The 22,965-nt window shown below is 34.2% G+C and overlaps 2 protein-coding genes and 1 long non-coding RNA gene across 5 annotated transcripts; all 3 read left to right on the top strand.

Moving 5' to 3' along the window:
• The first annotated feature begins 949 nt into the window (after positions 1-949).
• On the top strand, positions 950-6,198 carry LOC129901432 (protein Brevis radix-like 2). The gene is made up of 5 exons (XM_055976602.1): positions 950-1,799; positions 1,907-2,283; positions 4,386-4,521; positions 4,670-5,064; positions 5,862-6,198. Exons 1-5 carry the CDS (start codon positions 1,680-1,682, stop codon positions 5,938-5,940), a joined length of 1,107 nt encoding a protein of 368 aa, XP_055832577.1. The 5' UTR covers positions 950-1,679; the 3' UTR covers positions 5,941-6,198.
• A 561-nt stretch (positions 6,199-6,759) lies between these two features.
• On the top strand, positions 6,760-15,211 carry LOC129899100 (transcription initiation factor TFIID subunit 12b-like). Of its 3 annotated transcripts, none has more exons than XM_055973909.1 (8): positions 6,760-7,539; positions 8,144-8,370; positions 11,602-12,092; positions 12,588-12,662; positions 13,107-13,185; positions 14,129-14,193; positions 14,788-14,823; positions 14,904-15,211. In XM_055973909.1, the coding sequence occupies exons 3-8, from the start codon at positions 11,784-11,786 to the stop codon at positions 15,063-15,065; spliced, it is 726 nt and encodes a 241-aa protein (XP_055829884.1). In that variant the 5' UTR covers positions 6,760-7,539; positions 8,144-8,370; positions 11,602-11,783; the 3' UTR covers positions 15,066-15,211. The 3 variants fall into 3 exon arrangements, with proteins under 3 accessions (XP_055829884.1, XP_055829883.1, XP_055829882.1); XM_055973908.1 differs by having other exon boundaries at positions 11,597-12,092; XM_055973907.1 differs by having other exon boundaries at positions 11,555-12,092.
• A 1,512-nt stretch (positions 15,212-16,723) lies between these two features.
• On the top strand, positions 16,724-22,610 carry LOC129900471 (uncharacterized). Its single transcript, XR_008769625.1, has 5 exons — positions 16,724-16,889; positions 16,976-17,027; positions 17,609-17,819; positions 18,468-21,191; positions 22,239-22,610. It is a non-coding gene; the product is annotated as an uncharacterized LOC129900471 (long non-coding RNA).
• The last annotated feature ends 355 nt before the right edge of the window (positions 22,611-22,965 follow it).

Raw genomic sequence — 22,965 nt, 5'->3', positions numbered from 1 at the left:
ATTTGATCCAATTTAGGTAAATAGTTTCACAATTAGGTCTATTTTGTATAATTTTTTTCTTTTTAAAAAGATGACTTTAAATGCTAATAACTGAATTAATGTGTATTATATTTTAGTATAATATATTAAAAAATTAATGCATGTATTAGTTTTATACATTATTAGTACACCTTATTTGATACACTTTTTTTCCATCTATGTATCACCAGTACTTACATTAGTTATACATTATATTTGGCATTAAGGTATGTATAATTAATACATGAAAATTTATGATATTAGTAATATAAGAGGTTTTAATACATGCATTAACATGGTTAAATTCTTTCAACATTCTTTTCATTGTATTTGTGTCGCGTATTTTTATAAATATATACTATTTTTCTTAGAAATTATGCAATGCATATTATTTTTAATAACCAAAATTAAACAATGCATAAGAAATAATCTCCATATAATTAATGACGATATAACTAATATCAACATTATTAATACATGTCATTCAATTCAAATGGATTTATAATTTGGATTTTTTTTAAAAAAAATTCAAATGGATTTTAGAATTTTAGCTTTTTTTTTAACAAAATAATAAAATAATGATGTGGTCGAATCTTCATTCACCACATAAATAAAATAGTTTTTATTGATAATGACATGAATGAATAATTTCTTAAACGAAAATGACATAAATGTGTTTTTTTTAAAATAAATTAAAATAAAAAAATATTATTTTTATTCACTCTCAAATGATTCCAACACCTCTCCACCTATTATGTACTCCCTTTAATCACAATTTTAATAGTCATATTAGTAGTTATTATGTGACAAATCTAAATGTTATAAGTAAATTTAAATCACATACTGCATAACTTGTTTAAAAATGACACTCTCAATAAAAAAATTTCTCCAAATCCAAAATCCACTATTACTACACAACCCAAAAATAGTTGTGACACACTGAGTTGTAAGAGGGGGAGAGAGAGCGAGAAAACAACTTGCCACAACCCTCACTTTGAATTTTGATACTTGGTCCGTTATATAGCATCGAAAACCCCACAAATCTCAACAGCCCTTTCTCATCTTTTCTCTCTCTCACTTTCTACCTGTAACTGCTCAAGTTTCACAGACAAAAAAGAGAGTGATGAGTAACTGGGGAAGAATGGAAAATGAGCAATAATAGTATATTTGATTTGAGTAACGAAAGCATAGTGAGATCCAGCTCTCTCTCGTGATCTCATCTAATCCACCCCAACTTATACTATACCCCCTATTTCCGCCTTTAACGCCTCGGTTACTCCATCCCTCCTTACTATTTTACTCTTTTTTTTTCCTCCTTTTCACAAAAACCAACTTCATCTCTCTCTCTCTCTCTTTCTTTCTTCGCCATATTCGAATTGAGCTGTTGTTTGAGATTGATCCCAAGACTAGCATTTGCATTTGCATTTGCTTGTTTGCTTTTCAGATGTATATCTATTTTCAATGTTCAAAAAGCCTCATATTCTGAATAGTATATACTATTAAGCCTCTGTTTCTCTTCTACTCTGTTTTCGTGGATAAATTTTGTCACAAGAGATGAGTGCTTAGTTCTTGACATTGACCTCAATTTGTCATTCAATTTCTAATAGGATATTTCTTCTAAGTGGGTATTTTGCTTGGAGATTGAGGTTGGGAATTCGAGAATGTTGACTTGTATAGCTTGTTCGAAGCAGCTCAATACTGGATCTCTGCGTGAACCAGAGGAAGATGATACGGCTGCAACACCCAGTACAAAGCAAGCTATTAAAGCCCTTACTGCTCAGGTGATTTTCTTTTTTCAGAATGAAAAAATGAACTTAAATAAGCGGTTGAAGTTGTTGTTAAGTTCAAAAGCCTGTTTATTTTTCTGTCGTTTTGATGATTTTTCCAGATCAAGGATATGGCAGTTAAAGCTTCAGGAGCGTATAAAAACTGTAAGCCATGTTCTGGCGGTTCAAATCATAACCAGAACCCTAACTATGCTGATTCTGAAACTGGGTCTGTGTCTGGAAGATTTCATTACTCGTATAAAAGGGCTGGGAGTTCAAATTCGACACCAAGGGTGTGGGGTAAGGAAATGAAAGGGAGATTGAAAGTTCTGTCTAGTGGTGAAAGTACGCCGGTATCAGTAAGTGGCCGGAGTGAATCGGTCGTCGGTATGGAAGATGACGAGTCCAAAGAATGGGTTGCTCAGGTGGAACCCGGTGTTCTAATCACGTTTGTTTCTCTACCTGAGGGTGGAAACGATCTGAAACGAATTCGATTCAGGTATTCTTTTTCTCTGCTTTAATCTGTTCTTTAAAAGTTCTTGTTTGTTTGCGTGTGATTACTGTTACAATTTTTCCTACTTTTTCCTGTGTGGTGGCAAATGACCTTTTGATGGGTCGTTTTCAGAATGTGATTTTTAATTGTACAGTATACTTGTAGTTGGATATATCTACACTGTGCTGCACTATGCCCGAAACTATGGAGTGGACCAAAAGTGGGTCTTTACCCAGGCTTAAAATACTGGCTTGCTGACTTAACAAATTGAATCTTTCCATAGTACAATAGAAGCATATACAATATTCAGGCTTCCATATCCTTTTAGTAAGCATTAGAAAGTAATACCCCTTTCTAGTCTTAATGGATATATCTTGCTTTACTCATAGGTAAATCAAGCCTAATCATTCTTGTTTGCTTGTCCTCTAGCTTTGGGTTTCAGCTTTCATGTTAACTGGCAGGGTTAAATGGATGATGATTTAATTGACTGGGATAGAGTGATGATTTTGGTATATGATGTTTAATGATTTGGCGTATTTAAGCGTAAGATAATTGGATAATTCCACTATTGCCATTATCATATGCATCTAGTTTAGGAGGGTCTCCTGTTCTACTGACAAATAACTGGGTGTCCCCTCTTACATAGCAAATTATTGGAGATTTGTACAAAAAACTGGGTAGAACGGACTAGTTGTCTGTTCCACATGGCTGTTCACCTGTTACTTGCTCTCAAATCTAATACTAACTGGTGATCTTAATGAAAGCTTCCATTTGACGTAGTCAGGAAAACAGACATTTTTACCTTATCGTTTTCCTGCTGTCTCATTTCTATTATGCATGTGTGTTTAGTGCTGCTGTCAAAGAAAAAAATGAACTAGTGGTTCTTGTGATAACATGTGATCTTTTTTGTTTCTTATCTTCTCAACTATATGCCAAGCTATCATAGCCCTCGACAAATTTCAGCTAAGACCAGTGCATCATTAATTATGAGCATGTATTTTCATATTGTTGGTCACTCTTTTTGTCCATTACTAATTGAACTTTTAAATTTCACTGGGAAAGTAATACTCTCTCCGTTTCAGTTTGTTTGACTTATTTTCCTTTTAGTCAATTTCAAAGAGAATGACTCTTTTCCTTTTTACAACTCTTTAATTTCAACTTTCCACATGACATGTTCAAGACCGCAAGATTAAAGGACATTTTGGTATATTTGACATATCTTTAATTTAAGATCACAAGATTCAAATGTTTTTATTTTTTTTATTTTTTGAAACTTCATGTCAAGTCAAAATAGGCCCAAATAAATTGAAATGGATGGAGTAACTTGTAAGAAATTAATTTCTTTCTGTTTGGAAATATATGGATTCATAGCTTTATCAGGTTAACATTAGCAAAAACATTTTTGTTTTTATTCTCATTTTTGCTACCAATTTTGTTAATACCTAAAACTATAATGTGAAACTATAACGTCTTTTTTCCCTTTCTATATCGAAGTGCAATTCATGAGTATGTCAGTGTGGGTTTTCACCTTCCATTTATAGAATGCTTCTATTTCTACCTGTAATTATACAAAGTTGACTAATTGGCTTCTGCTTATTGCATGAGCTGCAACTGAAAATTGTGTCTAACAAAATTGACTGTGATGAATTAAAAGCATTGTAATCTTGCTCCTCGTGTCCAAACACTCTTTTGCTAACTCTGGTGTAGCTTCAACATTAGAGTCGATGCTGCTCTGAATTGCTGTAATCACTAATTGCCAGTCAAATTCTGAGTTTTGGAATATTCAATAGGAAGATCAGCTCAGCATGATAATTCTTTGGTTCAGAATGGAACTAGATTGAAGTTGCAGACATGATTGGTTGTCTTTGTTGAACTGTCAACTCCCTTATGTCACTACTTTTACTGACAACTGTTATTAACTGGAGAAAAGCAGTGATGTAACCCTTTGCCCTTTCTATTAGAAATGCAATAGTTGCAGCTATCTCATGAGCATATTTTGTATGCATGGGTGACTGATCTTTTATGATTGAATACATCTTCCACCTTCCCACAGTCCATAGTTGGTAAACTGGTTGGGAGTTCTAAAATGTTACTAATGTTTTTGTTAGCCGTGAGCTATTTAACAAGTGGCAAGCTCAACGTTGGTGGGCTGAGAATTATGACAAGGTCATGGAACTATACAATGTTCGTAGGTTCAATCGACAAGCAGTACCATTGCCAATCCCTCCGAGGTCTGAAGATGAGGTGAGCCTTGTGGTTTAGTGGCAAAATGTTGCAAACAATCCTATTAAATTGCTTGGAGCAGCACTCTTTCCTTCTTGCTCTTTTGTGTTGTAAGTACATGTATACACGTATGTTTCTTATTCATTATATGTACCCTTTTTTGTTTCAGAACTTAAAGCTTGAATATGCTGAGAGTAGTCCGGTAACACCTCCACTAACCAAAGAGCGTCTCCCTAGCCACTTTCATCGTTCAACAGGGGTGGACCACTTGTCATCAGGCTGTCTTGAAAGAGATCCATCACAATCTCATCATTATTATGATGCTGGTGGTCTCACTTCGACCCCTAAGCTCTCCAACATCAGTGCGACAAAAAGTGAGACACCATCAATGGACGCATCTGCACGGACTAGCTCTTCAAGGGAGGCTGATCGCTCAGGAGAACTGTCTGTTAGCAATGCCAGTGACGTTGAGACCGAATGGGTTGAAGAAGACGAGCCTGGAGTCTATATCACGATTCGAACGTTGCCTAGTGGTACTCGAGAGCTTAGAAGAGTCAGGTTCAGGTTAGTAATTCTTTTATGCGTTTATCAGCATCTATTTTATAACAGGACAATATCAGAAGAAGTTAATCTTGATTTCTTCAACTTTTATCTTGCCTTTTGCTGGCTTCTAAAACTTTTATCTTGATTTCTTCAACAAGCCTCTTCTTCCTTCTTCATATTCTCAAACTGATTAAAATGGACACGGGCACAATGAACAAGTAAAAGATTCTTATTAAACTAATCTGAATATAATGTGGTCACAGAATTGAACCAACAGTCCATTTTCTTCCGCACCACCTTCTACGCTATGTGCCTGAGTTCTTCTCTAGTGAATGACACTGGGGATAGAGGGTTATGAATTTTTTATGTCATCCTATCAACTGAATCATCTTATCTTATTACAAGAATGAAATTTGTGTCTCTCTGTTTCCTGATTCAGAAATACATTTGGTCGTTTACTCAAAATTTTCTGGTGGATGAACTACTGTGGGATTTGTTTTCATACTAGTACTAGTATACCTAAGGTTGACATCCATCTGTATATTTAAATGGGGATGTTTTCTGTTGCTTTCCATGCTTTATATAGAGATCCTTCTAAAATTGTGAGTCCCTACATTAAATCTCTAGAGCTGGTTACTTTGCCAATGATCATGAGACGGATCTTCTCCTTATTTTTATTATATGGTCCATTAGAAAATTGAGAAATGCCTTAGTGAAATTCAGCTTAGCAACAAAATCTTTTTTATAGTTCCATTTCACGATTGAAAGATTTAGACTCTACTTTCTTTTCTGATGCGGAATGATCTTTTTTTATGCAGTCGCGAAAGATTTGGAGAAATGCATGCGAGGTTGTGGTGGGAAGAGAACAGAGCCAGGATCCAAGAACAGTACTTGTGATTTAGGACATAATTTGGAGTTGTTAAAATTAAATTCATCCATAATTGGTATATTAGTGCTCCTTTATTTAGTATCAATCTGGGCTACTCTTTGTTTTCTTTCTCTTAAACTAGTACTTGGGTTTTTTTTCCTGGGTGAAAAGGTTTATTTGAGGTTGTAATTGATTTGTAGTGATTGTTGATGAAGAAATATAGACAAATATTGCAATTCACATGAAACGTAGCTCATGTTTTTATATATGTAGCTACTTTGCCATGATTCGAGAATATGTTTATCAACTTCTTAGATAAGTGTTCGATGACGAAAATCTCTTCATTTTTTAGTCTACAACCTTAATAAGTTCATCGTGCTAATTAGTTTACAACAAATATAATTATGTTTTATTTACATAGAAAATAGCCAAAATCATAGGAAATATACAATAACTATACAATATAGTTTGTCAAAAATTATAGAAAAGTATACAATGATATACATTGATTATATAATATAAATTACTGTATACATGAAATATACATCGAATATATATGAATGTACATTGAATGACTATTTTTTTGATAATTAAAATGACTGAATGACCATCTACCGTTATTATCTCAATAATATATTGATTAACTCTAAAAACACTTGGCCTGAATAGAATAGAGGGAATACTAGTAACTCAATTTGTTATGATTAACACTTGATTAATTGATGAGTTGGTAGGGGTTAGAGAAGCTGTGAAGTACAGGGATGATCAAGGGTTCTGTTCTGTACGAAGGAAATTAATATTTTCATGTTTGGTTCGTTAATTTTTTTGGAAAATATGTTTTAATTTCTTTTTTTTAAAATGCTATGAATCAGTTCTCTAGTGAAAATAGGAAAATAATTGTGTTCATCTTTACTTCCACCCCGTAGCTCCCATCCCGATCACTCCACACTACTATTCCATCACATTCTTATAATATTTGTCTAGATTATATATAAATATTTTTTATTTTCTATTAAATAAAAAAAAATTAGTAAGAAATCCACTTATTTTTTAAAAATCAATCTCCGAGAAAATACTTCCAATGAAAAACATTTACCTTCCACAGAAAACAATTATATTGAGCATATTAAGCTATTTTTTCTTTTCTGGAGAAGTTTTAAAGTTGTTATCCAAGCTTTTAAAACGAAATACGGAAATACCCAGTTTTCCAATTTTTACCATAAAAAAGAAAAGGTGAAAAGATTTTCTGTGTCGGCAATTGATTGAGAAAAAACTTTTTGATTTTGAATCAGAAATTGAAGTAGATCAGGATAATCGGACGAACTGTCAAGCTGCCTCCGTTGTCTGGAAAAGCTTATTGCAGGCGCTGTCCAGTTTAATTTGCAATTTCAACTTACTTGAGATCACTTCAGCACTCGTACGATTCCCCAGGAGATGTACAGTAACAAATTCAAGTTTTAATTCCCAAAATCTCTTCTCATATTCATTAGCGGAGATGCGCATAGGTTCGATGTAGTAGTCACGAGTTGTTATGTTTTCGTCACTGTTTTCTTCTTCTTTATACATGAAATTGGTGCACATGAGCCGAGCGTCTATCCGAAACAAACTCTCTAGCTCCACGAGTAGTGGTAAGGTCTACATACACTGTACCTCTTAGACCTCACTTGTGAGATTTCATTGGTATGTTGTTGTTTTAGTAGTTCTTCCCATATTCTCTTCTGACAATTTAATGCACTGTTTGGATAGAAAATGCCTTTTTTTTTTGTTTTAAAGAAAAAATACATTTCATGTTCGTTTTCATATGACAGTAATTGGTTAGGAATGGAGTAGTTCAACATGTTAATTTGACTTTCAAATTATATTAGTGGCAATAGAAGAAAGCTCTAACGTGATTGTTGAAAAGTTAGTTTAATAGAGAAAACATCACATCAAAATTTACAACAACAACATACTTAGTGAAATGTCCCACAAGTAGGGTCGGAGGAGGATAGGATATACACATATATTACCCCTAACTTTGTGGGGTAGGGAGGCTGTTTCCGATAGAGACCCTTGACTCAAAAGGACTGTTATCGAAGCAGGAATCACATCAAAATTTGAAATCTCAAAAGTTCAATGGATTTAGCTGTATTGAAACAGAACGGAACATTTTGCAATGTCCCCAAATAGGAATTGTGTCATATAAATTGCAACTGAGACAGTAACTGATTATGTAACAAATTTTTGTTTTAGGCACGCCATGATGGCAGAATTAATGCAGGCTTCTCAGTTTCATCGAGGGATTTTCCATGGACAGCCTTCTCAGGGATGCAGACAATGGGAAACTGGGAATAATGTGATCTCTCAATTTGAGCTTTCAACTGAGAGCAAATTGGGCCCTTGCTTATGCCCAACAAAGGATGAACAAAGGTCAACTATGGCAGAAGTTGTCTCAGCAAAATTCCCTCGTCACTAGTCAGGTGACAAATTTTGATATCTCCAGCAATAAATCTAACAGTCATATTTCTGTTGATCGTTTCTCCAGACACTGTGGTCGGCATAGATATGACCTCCTTAGGCTATTTAGTGTATTTATTTTCATATTTGAGGTGAGGTAGCACCCTTCAAAGAAGTTGTCATAGCTTTATTTTACAACTTAATCAGGTCATGAATTTAATTAGTGGTTAAAGCCATCAAACGAAAGAAAATCCATTGATGGTTTGTTCTTTTGGAATTTCCTGTCACATGAGGTATTTTTCCTTGAGAAGAGTCCTGTACGTAATGAACAAGATTGTTGCAGGTTAATCAGCTTGAAATTCCTTCAATCATTGGCTTTCCTCCTTTCAGCTCAGGATGCCTAATGCTACTATTATTAGTGCTACAGGCTAATTGCCATAAAATCTTCTTTTTTAGGTCTTCTTCTGTTGCAGGAGGTCAAGCATTTTTCTATGGCACCCATTTACTTTGCTACTTTAGTAGACCTAGACCTACTAAAGGAAAAAAAACGTTCCCACTGTAATTTTTGTTTTCTTTCTTCTTGATTCATTGATCAACAATTTGAAACTAGGCCTGACTCTCCTTGAAGATATTGATTAAGATTTAATGGAAGTTAGTTATTCCAAGAGATATGACACAAGTGCCTCCTAATGGATGTGAAGCTTTCCGGTAGGGGCAAGAAGCTTCATAAAGTGGTTCTTAACAAACTATTCTCACTGTAATTTTATTGTCTTGTTTATTCAATGATTAACAATTTGAAACTAGGTCTGACTCTCCTTAAAGATCATTGATTAAGATTTGATAGAAGTTAGCTATTCCAAGAGATATGGGACGTGTGCCTCCTAACGGATGTGAAGCTTTCCATTAGGGGAAAGAAGCTTCATAAAGTGGTTCTTAAAAAAACGTTCTCACTGTAATTTTATTTTCTTTCTTGTTGATTCAATGATAACAATTTGAAACTAGGTACGATTCTCCGTAAAGATCATTGATTAAGATTTGATAGAAGTTTGCTATTCCAAGAGATATGGTGCGAGTACCTCCTAATGGATGTGAAGCTTTCTGGTAGGGACAAGAAGCTTTATGAAGTGGTTCTTACTGGATGAGATGAGTAGAAGTCTTGATTTCATTTCTATTAAATAACATGAGTGTGAGCCCTCTTGCCCTATCTTAGGTGAACAGGTTTACTTGGAACCTAGATTGTCAGGACTAGCAAGTTTCCCAGTGAATTATCGAGGTGTGCCAAGAGGACCTGAACCATAAAAAGGAAGTTAGAGAGCGGTGCTTGAAGTTAAAGAACTTGCAGCAGTTATTCATTTGCATGTTTGATTATCTTGTAGATGATTAGAATCATCACCGTCAATAAGAAGAAGTTAGAGAATTCTTTTTGGTGTTTAAGGTTAAAGAACTTGCAGCAGGAAAATGCTTCATTAATCGGGCTTATCTTTATCATTTCATGTTTGACTATTTTGGGATCAATAAAGATGATGGACAAGTATACCTCTTACACGATCAAATATTAATACAATTGGAAATCAAGTGTCATTACGTGTTCCTTGGAGGCCATTTCCGGACGTCAAACAATCATCTCAGAACTGTGCAGACAAGGGGAATCCAAAGAAAAAAGTGCAATTACATGTCCTAATATCTTAGACCCCATTTGTTTGCATTAAGATTAAGACATTTGAATCTGAATGCATATCAAAGTGATTAAGGTTGTTTGTTTTTAACATCTGAATGAGCATAATTTATTTATTTATAATTAATATACAATTGAAATAAAAAAGTTCTTAAATTTTAGAAAAAATATATAAATTTAATAAAATTAAATTATTATTTGATATAAAATGAAACATTTATGTTTACTAGTAATGGTTGAAATGGTTTGCAGTGGTGGTGGTGATGATGGTGATGGTTGTTGCTAGTGACTAGTAACGGTGGTGGTGGTAGTTATGATGGTGAAGATGGTTGGTGTTGTAGTGGTTGGCGCGATGGTGGCTGTTGGTGGTGGTGGTGATGGTTGTGATGGTGGAATTGGTTGATGTTAGTAGTTGGCGGTGTTGGTGGTAGTTGTAATTGTGGAGATGGTTGGTAGTAGGAATTGTTAGTTGTAATTGTGGAGGTGATTGGTAGTAGGAATTGTCCACAGTGGTGGTAGTGACTGATAGTGGTGGCGGCAATGGATATAATTTTAATGGTGGAGGTGGTAGGTTCAATAGTGACTTACAATAGTGGTTGACAGTGGTAGTTGATGACAAATGTGGTTGGTCGTTGGCGGTTAGCGATGGTGCGTTGTGGTTGACCATGGTGATGGTATAGGTGGGCGGTTGTGGACAAAGTGGTAGTGAAAATTATTCAGATAAAGTACCTCTTAATAATATTAACACTTTATTCAAGATTTTGATAATTAAGACCTATTTAGAACAAAATGAATGTTTAAATCTTAATGTGAACAAATGCACTTAATGGCCTAAGCACTGAACCGTTCAGATTCAGACTTCATTAAGTGCAAACAAATGAGCCCTTAGACTTACTTTGCATGTTGGATATCGTCATTGCTGGTTATCCTTGGAAAATAAAGATGCCTGAGAACTATAAAGGAAAAATTACTGCCCAATACCTTTGGGCCATCTAGTTTACAAAATCTGGATATGATGTATAGGTAGTGTATACTTTATACTAATATACATATACTTATACTGTACATACCTATAGTGTATATTTAGGTCATGTATGATAAACTAGATGGCCGAATAGTATATATTGGTAATTATCCCAACTATAAATCCCTTTTTAAGAAAAAATATATCAACTGAAGGACATTGCAATTGCTGCATTTAGGTCCATATGTATACCTTTGGGTTTTCTTATTAATTCTCAACCCTTAGCATCATGCTATACATTGAAATGTAGCTATACATTAAAATGTAGCTCTGGAGCAAAAATGTTTGTGTGTGATTGTGATTAAAGTTATGTCTGCATGCTTTTGTATATGTGTTGAAACAGAGTCATTTAAGGCTGTCTTTATTATGTGATTTTCTTCACTTGTTCAATTTTGCTTTCTCCTCTTTTAGATTGCGTATAAAAGTGGTTGAATTTAATGTCTTAGCGGTAGTCCATGTCGTGTTCTCTATTCTGTTTCGGTAATTTGGTCTTTTCTGCTCACTTTAGTGTTGTAACTTACTATGGAAGGACATCATGTGTGAAACCTAGGTTAGCTTTTGAGCCAGACTGGGAAATAAATTAAGATTCAGAATACTTCGTCACAACCTAAGTAGTTGAAGCAAATGTCTACCATTTCTTCTCCGAATCCCCCTCTTACCGTCTTCAACAGCAGAGGCAGCATCAAATGCTTATGCAGAAATAATTAGCTTCACTTCAACACTTGCGTCAAAAATCAATGCTTTTGAACCCAGAAGAGTTATCGCAAACTGCACAGCCACCACAACAGCAACAGCAACAGCAACTGGAGCATCCCCAGATGTATCCGCATCAGCAGCTCCAACAACAACCTCAGCAGGTTTTGCACCAGCAGCATTCTTCTCCAGCAATGGCTGTCTCTGGTGGCCTCAATTCTCTGAGTTTGACTGGATCAGAACCAAATGCCACTGGATCTGGAACAACGACTCCTGGGAGTAGTTCAAGCCAGGGGACTGAAGCAAGCAATCAATTTCTTGGGAAGAGAAAGATTCAGGATTTAGTTTTACAGGTTATCCCTTCACCTTGTTTATCTCCAAAACTTTATGTTTTCCTTGGTGGTTACTCAAGCCAATCGTTGGAATCAATTTTAGTTTTTTTATTTTCACAATCAATTAAAAAAAATTGGTGCACAAAGTATGCAAAAAGTGATCTTTCCCTCAGTTTCCTTTTTCATTATCCCCAAACTCCAATAGAAGCTTCCAATTTACTTCAAATCATGGTAGACAGTTGTCTTAAGTATTTTGCTGAGGAAGTTGAATTTGACTAACTGTACTGCAAACAACAACATACCCAGTGTAATCCCACAAGTGGGCACTGGGGAGGGTAGAGTGTAAGCAGACCTTATCCTACCTTGTAAGGTAGAGAGGCGGTTTCTGATGGACCCTCGGCTCAAGGATTTTTTTTTAGCATACTTGTAAAAACAGTTAAGTTCTATAAATAGGTTTTGTGGTTATTAATACTGCAGCTTTTTAACAGCTTTCCACATACTATGATAATGTTGCAGGTGGATCCACAGGGGAAAGTTGATCCTGAAGTTGAAAAGCTCCTTTTAGAGATCGCTGATGACTTTATTGATTCGGTGAGCATAAAATGATTTGTTCCTTGTTATCGTTATCTTTTTGTGAGGATTGGACCTGGAGGTTGGGGGACTGCGGGTATCATGTTTTGCATGCCGTCTTTCTCATTTTTTACAGTTCAAGTTCTAAGAATGTTAGCTTTAACTAAGGTTGAATACATTGACATAGCCAGTTAAAGAGGATTTTTTTCTTTAAGGGTCATTGTCCGCTGATTCTGGACTCTTCCTCCCACACTTACCCCTCACTCAAATTTAAACTAACAATTTAAAAAATAATAATAATAGACCCCTCTTTTGCCATTTTTGAGTTGTGATGCCAAAAAAGAAGTTAAAAGGCATGACAAGGAGCCTTTTCTAAGAAGAGTTTCCTTTCGAAATACTTTCTGGAGAAACACTGATTGTTTGTCGTTTTCTTTGCTAAGTTTCTTGTTCCATTCCTCTTTGTAGGTTACTACATTTGCTTGCAATTTGGCAAAGCATCGGAAATCTACGACTCTGGAGTCCAAAGATATATTGTTACATTTAGGTTTGTGCCAGCAACTGCAAAAGAGGCAGACTAGTTTACTTTGTTTTGTTTTTTAAGAAAAAACAAGCTATTTATCACTTTTTTAGAATGTAAGTCATTTCATACTTTATCAAAGATGATAGAATTATTGAAATTAATGGTCCTAGTTGTTGCGTATATTTTCATAATAAGATCGTTTTAATTGCTTTCTGTTTAAGTGTTTTTTTTACATAATTATGTGGTGAGATCCTCTGCATTTAGCCTGTACACAGGTTTTCTATCTGGAATGTAATTAGAGTCACAAAATTTGACCCCATACTCCTATTGACACAAACTGGGACCAAACCTTGTTTTCATGTCTGTACAGTGTACCATCAATCTCCAAAGTTTAATGTCTTTAGCTCATTAAGCTTTTAAGCTACTTGTGCGCACAGCCAACTTGTAGGATTTGTATTCCACCACCTTATTATATGTATGCATCAAGAGTTGTTGGCGAATATATGATGAAAACAGTTTGAATAGCTCACCTTTTTCTTTAGTCGTCCGGAGTGGCTCCGAGTTAGGTGTGACCTGAGTCCTGGCTTAGTTAAAAAGTTATCTGAATTGTCCTATTTGCATCTGAGAGAGTGAAACTGTCATTGTATACAGTACATATAATGGTTAGCCTTTTGTGAATAGATTTTGACTTCCTCAGTTGTTTAGAAAATGTACAACGCAACTCTATCTTGTTCCAGCACATTAACTCCTGGTAAAAAAATTCTAGGCAACAACTTTCTGCTTCGGCTAATGCAGTTGAGTTACTACTTTTGACGGAAAAGCTGCTTCATGATTTCATCAATGCAGTAGTTCCTGAGAATGTTTATATTCGGTGTATTATTGCTTAAGATGTTTTATTAAATAATTTGATTTAGAAAAAATAAAAATTGTGGTATTGGTCTCTAAGTTAACTATGATGTTTTTACAGAGAAAAATTGGAATTTGACTGTTCCAGGTTTTTCAAGTGAGGATAAGAAAAACCATCCTGAACATGTAAGTTCTTCCTCTCTTAACTTTCGTGGGTGGCAAACTGGTATATCATTATATCTGCAAATAATTGAGGGGTTCTTTGAGTTATGATGCATAGCTAATTATGATCCATGGCCTATGCATACTGAAAGTAAATAACCTATTTCTTGAAAAAGGGAAAAGAAAGGCTCAATAACTCAACTTTTTGCCCATTCGTTTATTGTAAAAGAAAGGTTCAATATGTCTTTTTTATTGTAAATTTTAGTTGTTGATGTCACTGTTCTTCATTGTAGACTTTCCATTGTTTTTCTTATTAACTGCAATGCTTTCTTCGTTGTTTTCTTCGTTTTCTTGTACTTGGATTTGATGCACTTGAGTTGAGGGTCTTTCGAAAACAGTCTCTCTACCGCCACGAGGTAGTGATAAGGTCTGCGTACGCTCTACTTTCCCCAGACCCACTTAGTGGGATTTCACTGGGTATGTTGTTGTTGTTGATTACAGTCCACTCGTCGCATTATAAGTGCTTCTTGATCTCTTTCTGGTCAATGGTTGTAGTAACTTTAATCTGAGTGGAAATTCAGGCTGTTTTTGTAACAATATGTTTGTAACTTTGTGCAGTCATCAAGTGATCTCTGCAAAGAGCGTTTGGAAATGGTGAGTTAAGAGTTCTTTTGTGATATTACAACCTGCATTTATTTTAGGTGTATAATCCATAGTCTTGGTGCTTGACTCAGATACCTGCCATGATGGAGGCTTCATCAATAGCTGAAACAAGTACAAGCAGCAGCACGAAGGAGACCGTCAGTCCGGGCCTGGGTGATCACATTGGTTCGAGTGACATAGTTGGACCACCAAGTTCAGAGGAATTGGCTTCACCATCTAATGGTGAAATATAATTAAACTGTAACAAGTTTTGATGTCCCTGGAGATTGGTATGCTCCTTGCTTCACTGTAATAAAAACTTGTTCAACTTTAGTTTGCTTGTCTACTGAAGAACATAAACATAAGTCTGTTTTGAATTTTCATGCCCGTTTGTTGGTTATGGTTGTTGCCCCTCTTTGTATGTTATGTTTTCCTTATTATTTTCAGTTAATAGTTAAAAGCCCTTTTAAATTTGACATACTTTATTAAATGCACATCTAAACTATGAGAAGTCTTAATTATCCCCTCAAACATGAATTTTTGAAACTATTTACTTCCTAAATTATGATAAGTCTTAATTACCCCCTTAAACATAAATTTTTGGAATTATTTGCTCCCCTAATATGTGACATGATTAAAAAAAATTACTATGTTTCAATACATATGACTAAAATTTAACCTGTTATCATTTCATGGCTTTACTTTCTTTGGTTATAGACTATATAATAATACTAGTAAATGATTTTTGTTCCAAGTCTGAGAATGATAGCCTGCCAGTAAGATGGTGGGGGCTTTCTTGTAAAGACAAATTTTCTTCTTATAATATAATCCCGGAAAAAGAAAATCAGTGAGAAAAATACATTGTCTTCTTCTTTCAACAGACAAACTAAATTCTATAAGAAGAAAATTTGTCTTCTTCTTTCAACCTATAAGAAGAGAATTTAACCTGTTATCATTCACAATGAACTTTCCAAGCTTTGAGTTACTCTTAAAAGAACACATTAGACTTAAAAATTAAAATATCGTTAAAAATTGTGATGAAATAAATATAATCTCTTTGCTTTTAATTAATTTCGAGTTCTGCTTATCAAAAAACAAACATAAAAATAAAATAAGGCTTGAATCTCATAGATGTGACTTTTAACCTAATGCATAAGACAACAATTCAAATAGATTATACCCCCTTATTTGGTAAAGTTATCTCTAATTAATATATCATTTACATTGTTGATTAGTAAAATTTAGGTGCGTATCAAAAATGAGTCTTAGAGCCCGTTCGGATTGGCTTTAAGTTGGTCAAAACCAACTTAAAACCCCTTTTCAGCTTTTGGACGTGTTTGCCTAATGCTAACTTTAAGCCAGAAAGTTCTTAAAGTCAGTCAAAAATGAAAAGTTAGGATTCCTAACTTTTTTTTTCCTAAGTGCTTAATGTCATTTTCTTTGACCATGTAAATTACTTTTATATCCCTTATATTTTAACTAAATTCCCAAACTACCCTTTTTATTCTTTTAACCCTAAAATTCACATAATTTTCCTCATTTAATCACTTTTATCCAAACACTCAACTGCTTATTTATAAAAATAACTTTCAGCACTTTAAAGTTCTAAAAACACTTCATACATAAAAGTTACTTTTTTTAAGCTCATCCAAACGGGCTCTTACTTTCTTTTTTTAATGGGAAGGGGTATTTTTCATTCGATATTTGCTATTTGTATTAGAATATAACATAATCTATATATCGATATAAAAGAGAATCTTGAGCCCGCCTACGTGGCGTCCTCACAATTAAGTAAATTTATTTTTTTTAACCTTTTTAAATATTTTTTTGCAATTTTCTCTGTTTCCCAGCAGAAAAAAATAAAAAACCTAAACCAGAAAAAACACGTTTCTAACACCAAACATCACTTCTCTTTATGTATTCTTCACTTGGCCTTTGTTTTCTTCCCTTGCTCCTCTGTTTCTTTCAATTTTTCCATCGCTTCCTCTGTTTGCAGCGCTATTTTGCCCTTTGCTTCCTCTGTTTACTACGCGTTTTTGTTAGCGGGACAAAATTGCACCATCTGTGATGATATTGATGTTAGTAACTTCTTTTTCTATTTTTTAATCAAAAATTCTTACTCCAAATCTTATATTCTCACTTTGTGTTCACTCTCTTTGTATAGAAAAAATGAATCTGTGAATTGGTAAGTTTTTGGGGATAACTGCAGCCTGCAGGTATTATCAACATCTTTTGAATTTCTTATATAATATGCAAGGTTCTGCAAATAATCTTCTGTTTTTTAGATAGTTTAAAATAATTTCTGAATTACCTCTTCACTTATGTATACAAATATTATTTTTTTAAAAAAAAACTTATCTATACAAGGTTCTACAGTGATTCTTCTTCTTTTTCGAAACTAAGGCTTCCTCCTTGATTATTGAAAAAAATTCCTTGAAAGTTTTCTTTCCAACAATAGTGTTTAAATACGATTCCCAATATTTTGAGTTTTACTTTTTCCCTTGTACAATTCTTTACACATTCCAACTTAAGTTTGAATGTCAAAAATTAATTTATTAAGATATCTTATAATTTTGGGTTTCCGTTCCAAGAGTGAAGAAAACTGAATTGTTTCGTCAATTAGTGTGAGAATAATTTTATTTACTTTTGAGGTCTTAAATACCAAAATGCAACGATTTCATAGGAATGGTTGAAATCTATTTTCCGGCCAATGTAAATAGAATGCCACGATGTATGATTTTCTACCTCACTGAACAATGTATGATTTGAGAACATGGAAAGTTAACTTTTGTTATAGATTTTTTGAATTCAGAAGAAAACACAAATGAGGAGACGTAAATCAATTGGACTGGCCGATAGTTTTGAGGTGAATCATGAAAGGGACAAATGAGGTGATGCAAATCAAATGTCGGTTTCTGCCAATATTTTTTGTTTTGATAAGAAGTCAATACAATAGGGGCCAAATATCTCATGAAATCTCTCGACCTATGATCTTTACTACATGTGAGGTGCTATTTTCTTTCACAAAGCTTTGTTATCTTTAGTCTATGGACTTCTATTACCGTTTACTAAATCTTTGTCATAATTTAATGTAATATAGAAGGAATAGTGATTTTTGTATCCCATAGTTCTAATTTAAGAAATAGCAAAAAATTATTGTGCTTTACATAGTTTTTTCGATATGATCACTTGCAGATGATATTGATTAGACTAGCTATGAAAAACGAGGATCACCTTCCCTTAAACATGTGTAGAGTAGGTTAGTTTTAGTTGGTTTCCAAGTGTTTAGAGGATAGAATACACTGTATAGTCTTTCCATTGTTGCACCAATTGATAATGATCAAAGAAATAGCCAAAAAATATTGAACACATTAAAATCCATTGAGACCTTAAAATTATTAACATTCATAAAGAAAGCTTGCAACTGTCTTATATACATATGATTTTGTTGCCAGTTGTGATCTTCATTGGAGAAGAAAAAAAGGGTGAACGGTAAACTGAACAGTCTCTATGGATGTTCTTTGCCACCTCTGCTAAGTCAAAGTAAAAATAGAAATTCATTTTTTTAAAAAAAATATCCATTGTGTTGTGAGTTTCATGTTTACTAGCAGATAGTTGAATTTTTTTTCTTGTATTTGTATGTTTGTTACTTGCAGAGATTTTTGAAAATAAATTATGAAGTGAAGAATATAAAAAGGCAAGAGGGAAGGACTCGTACTTTTCGAGTGCTTGAGAATTCATTGAAAGATTTGTACTTCTTGAATTAATAGTTAACTATGAAGTACCATTCTTTTGAATGTTTAGCTTCGTCTTTTTTTCAATATAATTAAATCAAAGAAATTTCTTTAATGTTTCTTTGACGGCAAAGGTAGAATAGGAGAATAATGTTATTGGTGATGATTAACACAAATAATGATATTTATTGCGGAGACTATCTTACTGTTGGAAAAGCTTATTGATGATTTGCGGGATCTGGCAAGGGTCATGCAAAGGTATTCTCTTTGATTTAAACGTGCTAAAGTATATACTGCCTGATCAATTTGATTTTACAATGATAAATTAAATCAGTTTGTTGTGGAGATGTTTTTCACTCTTCTCTTCAAAGTTACAATGGAAGCTCTTTTTAACCGTTAGCGTAGTAATGCACGTGTCAAGATAATATTTGACATTTTTATTTCGTTGTATTTATTGTGTATAGTGTAGAAAGAAATATATTGAATTTGCTCTACTTTGCCTTATGATGAATTTGAAAGAATAACTTAAATTTTTTTGATCAATATATATTTGTAACTTCTTGCTAGCTTTCTTCTTTTTTCTATTCTTTAATAGTTCAATGTTGTTTATTTTTTAGTACTCAAGAAAATACTTAGAAATGATATTTATCTTTCTCCTCCTTTTTTTCCTTTGATGGAATCACCCTCCAACCCCCTTTGCTAGGCATCATGGTCTTACTTTAGAAAAAGACCTAGACTACTTCATAGGTTTATTAACCACAAAACATACATATAATGTTACTTGGGACTTGAAAAGAACACATGAAACTAATTTGTGATATTGATAAAGATGAATTTTTGGGCGAGTTTGTAGCCATTTTAGTCCATCTAAGAAAGATGACAATTAAAAAGTACTTGAACTAGGCGTTTGAAGTTTTCGATAAAAATCAAAATAGTATATAAAAGTTGAGGAGTTAAAGAAGGCCTTAGATGATGAGCTTCAAGCTTACAATTAATAAGTAATTGATACTATTATACAAGATGTGAAGACTGACGAGGTAAATATACTTTTGTTCTTAAATTTTGTGTTTTATGACGTGCTTTCTTGATTTTTTACTGTGGATTGAAAAACAAGAAAATGTTTGGTCATGCAATATGTTTTATGTGCTGACATTTCATATTCTTGCAGGGTGTGTACAGATAAATTACTACAAATTCTTTGACATTTTCATGGGAAAAAATGAATGGGCGAGGAAGAAGTAAAAAGAAGAAAAATAAAAGAAATTATAATTTTGCCTAAAAGATAAGTTGGAGTGTTGGACTACAATTTAAAATATAATATATTTGGACTTGAGAATTAATATCTTTTTAATTATTACAAAAAAAATAATAAAAAATTCGGCGGACAGATTTACTTGTTCATTTATAAAAAGCAACGCTTCCAATTAAATTATTTCATTTTCAGTAGCTCGAATTCAAAATGGGTATGTTGCATTTTTTATTTTATTTTTTTGGTTTCTTACGTGTTCCATTTCTCTCTCTAACACGCTCTTCTCTCTCCTACCTCCTTCGTCCCCCATTTCTATTCTCCATTACTCAGAAACAGGGGTCAAGGTTAACCCGATTTTAAAATTTCATATCCGACCCGTTTCCCTGCAAAATCACCCGGACTTCCAATACATGATGCCCTAGCTCTTGGTGGGCATCATCATCTGCAACAGTTCCTCTTTTTTTTTCTTTAATATCTTGAAAAAATCAACATTTGGGGATTGTACCAGTTGGTCCCAATTTAGTTGATTCCTCAAGAATTAGAGAAAATTGGTGGGTGCCTACTCATTGCAAATTTATGAACCCTAGCTTGTTATGCTCAATTTTTAAATTTGGTGAAGATTTTGTTTAATTGGAGAAAGACCCAGATGCCAGGAGGCTTTGGAGATTTGGATGAAAGGGGTTCAAATGAAGCCAAATGGGTGTTGAAGAGTTCATATAATTGACACCAATTAGCTTTGAATTGAAGTTTAGTGATCGATTTGCCCATGTATGGATCCGTCATTGTTGATCTTATCTTTAGGTTTCTGCTTTTGCTTCCTTGCTCTAGCCGTGCAATCTCAGCAAAATGTGAGTCCGGGATCACAATCAGTTCCTCCGCCGTCTAAGCAATCTCCACCGCCTCCACCATCACCACGGCCTCCTCTGCCATCCCAGCAAAGACACCATCCTCCACCACCACCAAAATCTGTGCATTCTGCTCCGAAAACGACGACCACGGAGAGTAAACATTCTAACCATGATAAAAACCACCATAAATCTCACGATAAATCTCCTCCACCAGCAAAGAAAAAGAAGCCAAATTTGGGGAAGAAACTGGGGTTAATGTTTGTGGGTGTTGCTGCGATCTTGCAGGTGTGTGTGGTGGCGTTCTTGCTAATAAAGAGAAGACAATTGTTAAAGGCTGATAGTAGATTTTGAAGAAACATTTGAATATGGATGTATATCAGCTCCCATTTGTTTTAGTAAATCTCTTTTGATGGAATAGCAGTTAGTCTAATTAATTCAGATTTTTAAGAGAGCGCTTGGCAATGAGCACGGCATCGATGATTTAGAAGGATTAAAGATTCAGCTGAAATGTTGATTTCTGCATTTGCATTGGTGGCTACTGTAAATTTGGTAATTCTTGATCATATTTTCTTCAGCATTTGCTGTTACTATTAAGTTTTTTTCCTTAATGAATGAGTATCAATGTATCATGTATGACTTGTATGAATGATTTAGAACTTATTGTGATTTTGATGTGTTCCATTATTTGGAAATTTATTTTCTTTGTAATTGTGCTGCTGCTTTTGGTGAGTATGTTCACCGGGAGGGTCGGATCATTGAACATTCATCCAAATCTGAAGCTGCAAACAGCTTTTGTCAAAAATCATGTATGATGAGTCCCTTTTTACTGGAATATTCAGCTTATGTTTGTTATCATATGAGGGTCGGTCTGCTCTTTAGCTGAAATATACTGTATTTTTGGAAAGCTTTATCCTTTATCCATGATTGTGAATTATAAAGAATGTACTTTTGCAGTGCACGTTGAGAAATACAGATGAACGTGCAGACTAAAAGTGCTTTGATTCTAGTTGCTTGTATGTGTAAGAATCAGTTTGAAGTTCTCGATTTAGGATCTTCTGTAGGTTACTTTGTATCTTTGAACCATGACTTCAAGTATCCTGTTTCAACCATAATAATAATTCAATTAAGACAGAGAAAAGGATTAGAGGTGAAAATTCCAGGTGTAACGTGGCTTTTAACTCTCTTTTGCATTTAAATGATCTTACAACCTTTACTAGTTTAGAAGAAACTAACTAATTCAAGTAACGGTTAATGTACATTAGGGGGACCTTTTTCCTTAAATTATTTAATATGATGTTGTGTCAACCTGGTTGCACGTACCTTGACTAATCCACCAGACAACCTGTGCCATTCCGAAGAATGGGGACTTAATAGATACTTCCTGAACTTCAATTGAATGTAAAACTAATTCTTGACCGTGGGAGTTGCTTGGTTTTGTTGTAGAACTAATTTGCAATTTGTTCACTGCTGCTAAAATGTGATTGAAGTTCTGTCTAACAGCGAAAATACCTTAGTTTCTGCTTGTGCTTCCTCCTTGTGTTTCTCTAGGAATGCCAACTCATTATGACTCCTGTTTGTTTGTTTTTGGTATTGCAGGTCTCAAAGTTGTTGGATGATATCTTGCTTCCTTTGTCAATTTTAAGGAACTGTCTTGGATTTGTTACGTCTTCTCTGTCCGGTAAGTAAAGACTGTTGTAGGGAAACAAGCATACTGTTGATGAAGGCATGACCTGTCATCATCGAAACTGAAATATGATTTCTAATGTAGAGGTTAAACACTATAAAACTCTTTTAATTGTTGGTATAGTCTAACTGTTGTATCTGATATGAAAACTTACTAATACACTGCCAAAATAATATCTACCTTGATTCTTGAATAATGTTGCTTTATTGGGTTATAACATCTACTCCAAAAAACATATCTCTTAAGTTGAATGTTCAAAAACATGAAATGCGATGCTTGGACCACTGAAAAGATGTTATCTTTAGTCTGAAATGTGTTCCTCTTTGGTGTGGGCATGTTTCTTTTTGACATGATAATATGAAGAATTGTCATTTTCCCTCTTTCTTTGAGTTGAGGGTCTATCAAAAACAGCCTCTCTACCTACAAAGGTAATGCTAATTATTGTAGGAATGACTTTAACCCTGACAAATTGAGTCCAAGCTTGAATGCCCGTTCAATTTCTGATGGATTCCCAACCAGCTTTGCGAATAAATGACTCACTTCGATTCTTTTTCCATATCTTTGTCCTCCTGATGAGATGTGAATATACCACTATTCTTGATATCATAAACCACTCTGTGATGCAAAAATGCTTCAATA

Source organism: Solanum dulcamara, chromosome 8 (assembly GCF_947179165.1).
Source record: "Solanum dulcamara chromosome 8, daSolDulc1.2, whole genome shotgun sequence".
NCBI lineage: Eukaryota > Viridiplantae > Streptophyta > Magnoliopsida > Solanales > Solanaceae > Solanum > Solanum dulcamara.
The sequence above is the reverse complement of the archived record's forward strand: the minus strand, read 5'-3'. Positions and strand labels throughout refer to the sequence as shown.

Coding starts and splice junctions, on each gene's coding strand:
- LOC129899100 (XM_055973909.1), top strand. CDS start 11,784: ATGCTTTTGAACCCAGAAGAGTTATCGCAAACTGCACAGCCACCACAA. Junction 12,093..12,587: donor TTCAGGATTTAGTTTTACAG/GTTATCCCTTCA, acceptor ATAATGTTGCAG/GTGGATCCACAGGGGAAAGT. Junction 13,186..14,128: donor AGATATATTGTTACATTTAG/GTTTGTGCCAGC, acceptor ATGTTTTTACAG/AGAAAAATTGGAATTTGACT.
- LOC129901432 (XM_055976602.1), top strand. CDS start 1,680: ATGTTGACTTGTATAGCTTGTTCGAAGCAGCTCAATACTGGATCTCTG. Junction 4,522..4,669: donor CTCCGAGGTCTGAAGATGAG/GTGAGCCTTGTG, acceptor TTTTTGTTTCAG/AACTTAAAGCTTGAATATGC. Junction 5,065..5,861: donor CTTAGAAGAGTCAGGTTCAG/GTTAGTAATTCT, acceptor TTTTTTATGCAG/TCGCGAAAGATTTGGAGAAA.